Source organism: Cyclopterus lumpus, chromosome 15 (assembly GCF_009769545.1).
Source record: "Cyclopterus lumpus isolate fCycLum1 chromosome 15, fCycLum1.pri, whole genome shotgun sequence".
In the NCBI taxonomy this organism is placed as follows: domain Eukaryota; kingdom Metazoa; phylum Chordata; class Actinopteri; order Perciformes; family Cyclopteridae; genus Cyclopterus; species Cyclopterus lumpus.
The window spans coordinates 8,725,670-8,737,272 of record NC_046980.1 but is presented as its reverse complement, the minus strand read 5'-3'; the positions used below and the strand labels follow the sequence as shown (position 1 = coordinate 8,737,272).

The following is an 11,603-nucleotide window of genomic DNA, read 5'->3' as shown; positions in this document are numbered from 1 at the left end:
ACTCTTCAGCACATCTACAATTCACGCTGTGCTCACTAGATACAGGACAATATTAAGAACAACACACATCTGTCTCGCACTGACACACACACACACACCCACAAAGGTGAATGCAGATATCTTCAGGTGCATGCACTGTACATGTATGCAGAAGACGTGTGTAAAGGATCTGCACCAGCACCCCAATCATAGAACTGCAAGACGCCTCAGGAGGAAAATCAAAATCCAAAAATCAATAGTCTGCTCTTTGTGATGTTTGCATAGAATGCTGCATTCATTTTCACAATAAGCAGAAGCGATGGGAGTGCTTGGTATCAGGAACAGAACACTGAATAATACAATACAGCAGTATCGATTTTTAGAGCACTGCACGCTCAAATGCAGATTGCGCCTCTGCCAATTAAAAGACTTCATGTTTATTTGCTCTAGAACGATGTGTGGACTTTACAATATTTGCAGAGTGGATTAACCTACTGTGAATGTGATACATTTACTTAGATGGGGAAACTAGCAAACATTTTACAAGCATAAATAGAGATACATTTTTTTGTGAATTTCAGTGGGTTTCCTGATTTTGTCCTTTCAGCTAATCCACGAAAAAAAAAAATTCTTATTTCTTTAACATTCAGGTGACAAATATCTCCAACAGCCGTGGGAATAATGATTCTGGTCCATTGGAAGCAAAGGAGGAAGTTCGTTGACATTTTAGAGTCACAAAGTCGTAGGGAGGAGGTCGAGGTGGATAGGTGGGTCAACCAAATGTGATACTTTGACACATTCTAATCAACTTTGGTTTCTTTTTCCTGACTGTAACCATGTGGTTATTGTTGTAACCATGACAATGAAGGTCCCCTAATCCTAATGAAGAAGTTCCTTTAACCAAAACCGCAAACGCAAAACAGTTTTGGAAGGAAAAGACTAATGATGTCATCCTGTCGATGGTTGCATCAATATCTTATGTTGCTCTTGTTGGTTTTCAGTGACAGGATGTAAATACTTAAACGTGAGATACGTTGTGCAGCATAAAATATTATGTTATTCATATTTGTACAAGGTTTACAGATCTAAGGAAGACAAAGAAGAGGTTTCTGCTTTCTGGTTTGATCAGTCTTTTAGAAAGGATATTTTAAATGTCTTTTTTTTTTTAAAACCACAACTAACATTTGAGTTTCCTCTCCTGTCTTTTCTCCTCTCCGTAATACAAATGACTCCCCAAACGTTAGAATAAAACCGTTAGAATAAAAAATGGTGCCCTCCATCCTCACAACCCTTTATCAGTCAGAGAGCACCTGTCCGGACCTGACCTGATTACGGAGGAAAGTAGGTCTGATTTTTAACCCTCATTGTTGTCACACATGAAAGGACACAGCTGAAAATGAGCCACTCACTCTTTAGGCTGGGTGCAGTTAAAAAGGATGGGCATGTGTATGGATGTGGTCCTGTATTTTCGCTCTTTTAGAGATTTGGCATGTGTGCAGTTTTGAGAATTTTATTGGCCATTTTGATCCGTGCTCTCTCCTGGGCCGTAAGTGGCTCAGGACTTGGCTGGAGTTAGCGTCTGGTCCTCATAAGGATAGAAGTACAAGGAGCAAGTGCTTTTAGGTGTGTCTAAGATTTTCCTAAGTACTGGAGTCGATCTTTGTTGAATCATCTATGCATCCATTCCACTATGGCCGAGCATATCGATCTTTAATTGACCATTTAACAGTTTTACACATTTGCTTGGTGCGGTGTTAAAAATACATTTCCTTGCACAGTTTGGACTTGCGAGCAAGGAATCTATAGATTATTGCAATAAAACAAGAGCTGCCGTCGTAGACAAACTGATTGGGGTAATACTGACCTCGCTTGCAATCATTGATTACATTTCAAAATGTGAATTAAAATGAGACAGAAGTTGCATCCCTTGTTATTCTGTCCACTAAGGCCGTCATTGAATTGATACTTTGCTTGGCGTGATTCACTAGAGGGTTGTTTTCATGGCTGGAGCAGCATACATCTTATGTGATGATGGATTTCTAGTGAAAGGAAGCGCTTGATTTGTATGGAGCACCTCTCATCATGAGCATGCGATGGGAACCCCCCGTAGAGCTGTCTGTCAGGCCCGATCTGGCCTCTGCATACAGTACATTGATCAGAGACGTTCAATCCCGAGCATGATGGATGTGAGAAGACACTTCACTGCGGAGGGGTGCAGGGTGGCTTTATTCGCAGTCTGGGGAGCTGACATGTCTGAGTAACAGTCGTGGCAGAAAATCTGTCCCACATTTAAACATGAACACAGAAAAACCTCAGCCCATTCAGAGGAGGTTTTCTATCTTCTCGGATTAATGTAGACCAGTGAAATCTGCACCGTAATCCTGAAAGGGCACATGAAATCTGTCATATATTCGTTGTCTATGACTGTCAGAAACTGAATACGTCACTGAAATATCTCAACAACTATTGGATAGATTTCCGTGAACGTTTTAACTGACATCCCTGATCCCTAGATGATGGGATGGGTCTTAGTGACATTGGTGATCTCCTGACGTTACCTCTCGTGCAGAGAATGTAATTAGCACCTGTCAAATGCAAGATACATGCTGGTTGCGGCAGGTAAAGATGTCAGGTTACCTGCCACCGTGGCAGATAGGTTTGTCCTTCCACTAAGAAATATTACTTTTTACTTTACATATTTCTGTCTGGTGCCGCCAGTGTTTACAATTCTAAAATGTTCTACATGTATTTCAGAGGTGGTGGGTAAAGAAATTAAGTGGCCAGTAAAAATGTGACCTGCCACAGTGGCGGTTGAGGACTATACTTTTATTTCAGATCATGCTTCAGTGCCAAAAGCAGGTTGACATTTGGGGATTTGGAGTGGAAGTCATAAATGGAGGCCTCATTTACATGCAGTTGCAGGGATCAGATTTTATTACATCAAATTTCCGTATGGCCGCCACATTGTTTCCCCAAGGACATTGTTTATTTGTTCATCTTAATAACTATATTACATTGTGTACATCTACTCCCTTTTTTCATTGACCTATACAATGTGAATAACTTCTATCTCCGGTCTTGGAGATCTGAAGGCGATGTGATGAGTTTGGATGGTCAAAGACACACTAATGGCAAATGCAGCCGAAAGATCACAGCCTGATCCCATGATATTGACTGGTCCTTACCACAAGGACAATATATATATCACATATTAATGAGCTGGAAACTGTAAAGTTGCTTAATGTCTACCTCCGTCATTATTGTCAGAACCATAGTCATTAAATGGCCACATCCTGTATGAATATCTCATAAGTTATACCACATTTTCAAAATGTTTCTTATTGTAATCAGTCTGTATATTCTTCACTAACCTAAATAATATTGGTATGATTATCCATACTACCTGTGCTATTATCTGTATTTTGAGTTCACAACGGCTTCTCCAAGTAATTAAAAATGACATGGTAATTGTAAACCTTTTAATATGGATTGGTAATCATGGATGACCACAGTGACTGATAGCCTTACAGATAACCTACTACACTTAAGATCCGACTGAGTGTCCCCTTGCAATGAAAAGATGACATCACATTTGACTAGGCATCTTGTCTCTTTCATTCTGTCAGTCAGATTACTATCTGCCTCTCGTTCCTCATGCTATATTATCCGGGACGTAACGGCTGATTTGGGGACGCTACGCCCTGCTTCTTTAGCGGATTACTGCAACTAGAGAAATACGCCTTTTGATATGGAAATCCAACATCCCCAACAAAAATGACTCTCCCTCTAAAGAATATAGCAGGAATAGTGTGTGCACATATTTATATGGACTCATGAGTCTGAAATAAAAGAAATGTATAAATATATATATATATAAGTTAGGTCAGCGGCTGGAGCCAGGCCAAGTGTGTCCAAAGATAAATACAGCTTAATGTTGTGATTCTATTCAGTGGCTAAAGCAGCATGCAGACTCTTAAGAATAGTTATGTAATAGCTGACATTTTGCTAAAAATAAAGCAATGGATTGAATAAGCAAATAATTAAAATGCCTAAAGGCGATATACTACAGTCTGCTGAACATAAACACTGCATTGTTATCATACATTCACTGTAACAGATTTAGATATTTAGATGGAGATGTTTCCACTTAGATACAGACTTTCAAGGTCTTGCAGCCGTTGTTTGTATTCTGGGAAATTGTTCTTAATAGTGAGAAACAAGGTATTTTTCTTTGTATAGCCTAACAAGGTGCATCATAACATACTTTTTTAAACCATCTTTTCCTGTTGTAATGACTAACGGTTCTCATCATAGCACACTATGAATAATATTTGTTAGTATTGTCTTATAATGAGAAATTTAGCCGATTTATTGATAGTGGCATGAAATACATCTACTTGTCCATGCGTGGATTCTTCCTTCTGCCCTGTGATACGGTTAGTAGGTGTAGTTCAGTAGAAATACAATAGTTCCTACATGAAGCTGCTCACAACCCGGTCTGTGGATTATCTTGAGTCATTATATTCAAGGGAAGGCGGACATCTATACGGACGATATTTCCAAAACTAAGTAACTCACACCAAAAACAATCCCGATTGATAAATAGCTCTACAGGTGGGAGGAAAAATAAGTATTTTGGATTTGGGGGTGAACTATCCCTTTTAAATTCTGTTTGAATTTATGGTGTTTCCTGATGTGAGGTGTGAGGCTTATAAATCAAAATGCACACAGTATACGTCAGCTGTAAGCACTCACAAGATCAAACATGCACACATCCTCATCAGCTAGACTGTACGTGCACATTAACTGTCACACTAAATGGAGTGAAGCTGCAGATTAATGTGTGAAGCAATGTGTAATCCTTCTCTCCTCTCACTCTGAGGACTTGGTGTTGCAGATGGGGGAAGGTGGAGTGAAGAGAAGATGACAGAGTGGAGCATGATGGTCTCGACTGGAGGACATCATGTCACCGGTGTTACAGACGGTAATCTGTCGTGAGCTTTCACTTAGCACAGCATTGGGGTTAGGAAACCTTTATTGAAGGAGTCAAGTAGATTGAAAGCTTTGACAATTTTGGTATAATATTTTTTTAATTTAAAACCTAAAGGACTTTGTGAATCAATCCAGATCTAAGTTTCTTTCCTCTTAACAGTTTTATTCTGAAGGTAAAATGTATGGCATCGAGAGGTCTGTGGCGCAGCTCCTACCTCCTCTTTCCTCTCTAATGGTGACTTGTATTTAAGTGTAATCCATAGACTGTATATACGATTTGGACGTAGTCACCGTGACGTCACCCATTGGTTTGTGGACAGCCTTGAGTTTGACATTTTATCCGTCACCATATTGTTTTTTGCCTGTCGCGGGGGTATTCAACTAAAATTCATCGAGGTCTAGATTTTTATAGCTTGTCCTCTATCAGCTGACTGTGTGCGTGTTCACTTTGACATAAAGCGTACCCTCTTTTATCATCTATTTTACTCTAAATGGGAACACAACTAACTAAATTTACATCATGCTTTATTGAAGAAGACTTGAAACTAGCGATTGAGACATAAATGCATGTTTGCAACGTTTACTGAGGGAATAAATCAAGTGAGAATTAGGATCAACTTCTCATAGACTTCCATACGATTGGCTTTTTGCCATCAGAGTCCCTCCCTGCTAGAAAGAATTCAAGTTTAAAAGACTTCCACAATGGCTTCACTTTTCAGACCCGGAGCTTGATGCCTAGTGCAATTACTTTATACTCTAATAGTTCTATTATAATCAAATTTAGGCAACACCCTATATGGTGATTGTCATGTAAATGCCTGATTGTCTTAACTGCATTAAGCTTATAATAACCATAAACAAAACCTCAATAACACCAGTTTAACGACATTGATTCAGGCATTAGTTTGATTGATTTATTGTGTAATCATTCTGTCTGTTTTCATTCAGTTATGCATCTGCCAGAAAGACTGCAGACTCACTGAAGCGGAACAGTGTTGCTGTACACAAACAGCAGACAAGCCAGTGGTGATGGGACAGTAAACTAAATCCCACTCCCTCCATCTTCCTTCTCTAATGAGATGTTCCCTGTTTGCTACCCTACAAGCTGACACACATTTACCCGCCTTCACATGGAAATAGTCCCATTACCACAGTTGTTGTTTCTAGTTGTGTCTCTTGGCTATGGGTTTTTTGTTGAAAAATAAATTAATATCTCAGTGGATCTAACTTATTTAAGTAGAGAATGGATTGATAAATATTTCATCAAATAAAGTAAAGTGAACGGGGTGTGGTGCCATACACATACCGTATCTAATTTGATTTCATTCTGAAACTGCTCTGCCAGTAGTATTTATGGAGTCTGTAGGCTAATGTCAGTAAAAGTACCCCGCAAGTGAATAATATGTTCACTTTCCTTTGCAAACAAACCTTACATTTTTATTGTGACCCTTCTGCTCTCTGTCATCACACATATCTTTCACATAATTTTTTTTGTAAGAACCCCTTTTAATATTGTTATTTAAGAGACATTTTACAGGTAAGAAATACATTTGTCAGTGCTCTCTCCTGGAAAAACTATTTAACGGAGACCCTGTCTCTAAATCAAACATATTCTTGGCAGTTTTGTACTGACATTTCTGCTGATATCGGCAATTCTAGCTCTAGTTGTCATTGTTCAAGTCAGAAAGTGAAGCAAATACTTTTTTTGTGTTATTGGAGGGGATGCACATGCTTGCTGTAGCTAGCTATCATTAGTTACCAAGTGTGTGTGTGCGTGTGTGTGTGAGCTCAGCAGGAGTTTTTTGTTCTGTTGTTTTGTTTGTTTAAGGCCACTGTTTTTGCTAAAAAGGTTCTCTATACGACATGCAGAGTATTTATAGCAAATTAGAAGCAAACAATTAGTTTATATGTAAACATATAGTGGAGTAAAGTCTTCCTGAGCAGAGAATGAAGTTGCTCTCATCCTGTGTGTGTAATCCTTGTTTCTCTGTTTCTTTCTCATCTGTCACCACGTTGAGATCTGTGATGACGCCTTAGATATGCTCTGATTTTTGGATTTTGCACCTTTTTGTTGGAACATTTTCAAGTTGATGCATCTTTGCATCTGTTTGTGTCCACTTGTTCATTTCCATTGGAAATATGTTTTCTAAAGACTTTGTCTCTCCGTTTTGAGGCCAAGGACTAATTGACACCAAACAGCATTGTGGGGATGCATACAGCTGGTCAGGAGCAGGACGGAGGGAGGGATGGTGAACAGCAATACGCCCCCCAGAATAAAGAACCTGTTGTTTAGAGGGAAATCACAACAAGCTCTACCACTCTCTGCCTCTGTCTGCTCCTCATTTGTTCTTTCATCCTCTCCATGCCTTCCCGGTTTGTCTGTTTCACTGATATCATATTGTTTTCTCGCCCTCCCTACCTCACTCCTCCCCATCTCCCGCTGTCATTTTCTCTCTCCTGTCGGTTTCTCACCCCTCCTTCCGATCTCTCCCTCTGTGTCACCCAGGGATTTTTGTTCCCATTTTCTCCCCTTCTCTCTGATCCACTCGCTCTCCTCATGCCTGATTAGCGAGATGTTTCATTGGTGGAGAGCTATAGCTTGTTGAATCTGGGAAGGCGTGGTCTTTCTGTCTTTTTGGAGTCTCTCTCTGTCTGTTGATTGGATATTGTTTGGATATTATCAACCTTTGGGTACGCGTCTCCTTTTTTTCTTCACCCATTTGTCTGTCTGTCACGCACACACACACACACACACACACACACACACACACACACACACACACACACACACACACACACACACACACACACACACACACACACACCTCAATCCACCAGTCAGCCAGTGCCGAGTTCAGTTCTGTTCCAGTTTCCAGTAAGCTGATCTTGCTGGCAGAGGCTAGTGGGGAGACTTCCTTTTCTGGAAGGACCTGATGCATCGTGTTAATGATCCTCTCTCTCTCTCTCTCCCTCCCTCTCTCTCTCTCTCTCTCTTTTCCTCCCTCTCTCTATGTCGCTCTACTGGAGAGTCTCATTTCATATCACAACGTCTGAGCAGGGAGCAACAGCAGAAATCGTCCAGCCGGCAGAGTGAAGAGACTGTGTTGATCACGCCCCCCTCTTCTGTCTCAGCCTAACGCTGTTCTCTCTTTCACTAACACCAGTAACAACATTTCACACTCTTTCCCTTCATTTTCTTTCTTTCTGTCCTTTCTCACTCTGTCTCTCTTTTTTTGTGTCTCTCATCCCATTTTTCTTGTGTCTTTCATCTCTTTTGGAAGAGTGTCTCCAGTCTTCACGCCCAGGTAGGCAGCACAACATCCAGGAACACATTTTTTCTTTCTTTCATCATCATACACATCAACACCCTCCACCTCCTCATCCTTCTCCCTATCCTCTATCTCTCTACTCTCTTCCTGCCTCCACACCCTGCCTCTGAGTGCGCTGGAGAGAGTCGCCAATTGCGCACGGCAAAGGCAGCAAGTGGGAGTGGACCTCGACGAGCGTGCTTGCAAGTGTGTTTGCGAGTGTGTGTGTGTCTGTGAACGTTGAGAGGAAGAGGAGAGGAGGAAGAGGAGGAGGCAGAGAGCATCAGCATAGTCCTCCCAGTCTCTCCTCTCTTCACGCACACTCCCACTCTGCATGGAACAATCCTTCCTTCACTACTTCTAGATGGACATTTCTGTGGCAACGTTTCGCCAGTGAAGACAGCAGCTGCTTGCCGCTCCACTCCACAAGCTCCTACATGCTGGATTAAAAAGAAAGTGAGGAGAGGAACAGGGGGAGATCTCTGAACATGAGTGAGGAGGCTAAGGAGAAAGCAGGCGGCGGAAAAGCAGCACATCGCAAGAAGAAAGGCAAAAAGGTACGAGAGAGGAAGAGCTCTCTTTGTCTTGATGTGCTTCCCTTTGCTCAGTTGTTGCTTAAGATCAGCAACATATATGTGTTATGCGTTTGTATGGGAAGTATGAGGTTGTTGGTTGTGAGGTGAGGTTAATGGGTGAGGTTGATGAACCCATTGTAAAGTGACTGAAGGCGTGTTTGACCATGTTGTCACTGTTTTTTAACAGATTTATTTTGTTTGATCATTCAATATAATCAAGTCTTGATTTCTCAGCACATCTCAGATGTGTAAGATCGAGGGTGGTTTGTGTTATTCAAGAGACAATTTATTTAAAGTACAGCCTGTACACCCTGTATTTGTGTGAATTTGAGTGTTTTTACATTTGTCTGTGCATGTGGCTCTGACATGAGAAAGAAATGTTTGTTTAGCCTCACCTGGAAATCTACCGAAGCCCATTGAAGAGCCGCCAGTTATTATAATAATTCTGACACATCGACTGGTCGGTCTGGTTTGTTGTTTTACTCTGTTTTACTCTGGGAGCAGTGGTATGTAAAGTGGAAAGAGAGCATAATGGAAGGCAAGGGGATGTCCTCAGGGTTAGGGTGGGGGGAATGCTTGCGTCACACAGGTATCTGTTGTGCTGTTAAACTCCTCCACAGCCTTATGTGTGTGTGCGTGTGTGTGTGTGTATGTGCTTCCGTGTGCGTGTGTTTGTATCTGAGACACCCACATTGTATGCATAGCTGTCTTGTTTTCCTCAGCAGTTGTTATTATGGCTTTCAAAGGTGTTTGGACCCACAGAAACATGTTTTGACTTATGGAGTGGAATGTGTGTGCGTGTGCTTGTGCTCACATGTGTGTACTTATTGGTTGTGGTTCACAGTTTGAACGCTTTTGGCATAGGAATTCGTGGTAGAAGCATAACTAAATCACGTCTGCTCATGTGCCTCCCATGCTGTCATGTCAGTGCGGACGTAGCCTTTGATAAATGTGTTTGTGTGCCGAAAGCCACTGATCATACACAGTGTCACAAAATACACCTGTTTACACGCACACCGAGAATCTTCGAGAGCATTTGAACTCGGATAGGGTTAAAGCTGCATTCGAGGTGGCCCTTGAGATGAGGGATTTGCTGAACAGGGAAAGACCAAAGCAGAGAAGCCCAGTTACAGCAGATAGCCAATGTACGTTTAACAATGCTAAGTGCATCTGTTATTGAGGAGTAAAAATATTCAGTGTTTCACATTAAATAATTTACAGCTGCTGTGATATGTGCCACCCTCAGTGGTGAAGCTGTCAGCCTGGTTCCTCACTGACGGCAAGACGCGAGATTAAGTGTTGACTTCCGTTATGAAATGTTGACTTAAAGTTGGTGATGTAGGGGCGGTTGAAAATGAAGACTTTATTGGAATATGTCATACAAGACTTTTATTGAGTTTTGTTCCTGTTCTCACACAGAAATAGTCAAACTGCTAAAACAAGAGCAGCAAAGCTGAGCAAATGTAAAATATTGACATTTAACTACTATGTGCAGATATGAATATATATTTAAAAAGTACAATATAATTTGTAGACAGTCTGACTATAGTGCAATGGTGCGAGTGCAAAGGGTGTTTGTATAAATATGGCATGATTTATGTAACAGATTGCTTTATATTACACGAAGTAGGTGGATATGACTGTATAAACAGTATCGTGCTTATGTTTATATTTGACAGTGATTTATATTTAAATGTAAAAAAAAAAATGTATTTAAACAATGATATCAAATCTCAGATTTATAAACTCTCCAGTGTCGATATCCTTATGAGCCTCCGAAAGCTATTATTGATCATGCTGCTCTTCATCACACGGAGACAAAGGAGTACGAATAATGTTTTAAGGCAGAACGTTAAATATCAGTTTGGAACGTCCTCAAATTATGAATACTAAATTCTTCTCAACACCAACTCCATTTCCCAACAGATTAAGATAAAGGAGGTTTGGTTAAATTCACTAATGGGATTATCACACGGACTAAAAGTTCTCCGTTCATATATTTTCCCCAACAAGTCTCGGCTCGCTATCTCTTCTACACAAGCTCCAGACTTCAGCCTTTTAACTGAGAACAATGCAGCGAAACGATGCATATTAATGCATCTAAACATATGCATGTTGTTTGTTTGTTGTGTGTACATGCACACACCTACATCCATGTGTGTCTGCGCTTCACCCAGTGCGCATGTGCATGCCAGATAACTATGCCAGATGTGTTAATGATTGTAGCTATGGCAACTAGTTTGTGCTCTGAGCGAAAGATGTCGAGGGAGGGAGAGAGAGAGAGAGAGAGGGAGAGGAGGGGGTGGACTGGTGAACTTGGTGGCCAGAACAGAAATATATTTTTCATGAGGCAGCTGCTGTGATGGGTGAAGCTCAAGGATACAATCAAACATATTTTTGACTGAAGGTCCCAGACTTATCGTGATTATTACGCGGGTCGTAAATCATCCCCAAACACCAAACTGTGTCTGCCTTTCAGTGTGTGTGTGCGTGTGTGTGTGTGCGTGTGCGTGCGTCTGTTTATGTTTAGTGTGTGTCATTTGTGAGTGTTTGATAGTGAGTTTGTGTAGCACTTTAATGTTTCTCCAAATGCTCTATGATCTCGGAGAGGCTTAATGATAAGAATGTGATGCAGTGATAGAGATAATGAGGATTGCATAACACACACGCACACACACACACACACACACACACACACACACACACACACACACACACACACACACACACACACACACACACACACACA

The 11,603-nt window shown here is 41.0% G+C and overlaps 1 protein-coding gene across 1 annotated transcript in view; it reads left to right on the top strand.

Annotated features, from left to right (window-relative positions):
* The first annotated feature begins 8,631 nt into the window (after window positions 1-8,631).
* Window positions 8,632-11,603, top strand: part of LOC117743631 (ankyrin-3-like) — a 116,441-nt gene continuing 113,469 nt past the window's right edge. Inside the window, 1 exon segment of the mRNA XM_034551274.1 lies at window positions 8,632-8,836. Coding sequence (XP_034407165.1) covers window positions 8,768-8,836 — 69 coding nt within the window. The 5' untranslated portion in view covers window positions 8,632-8,767.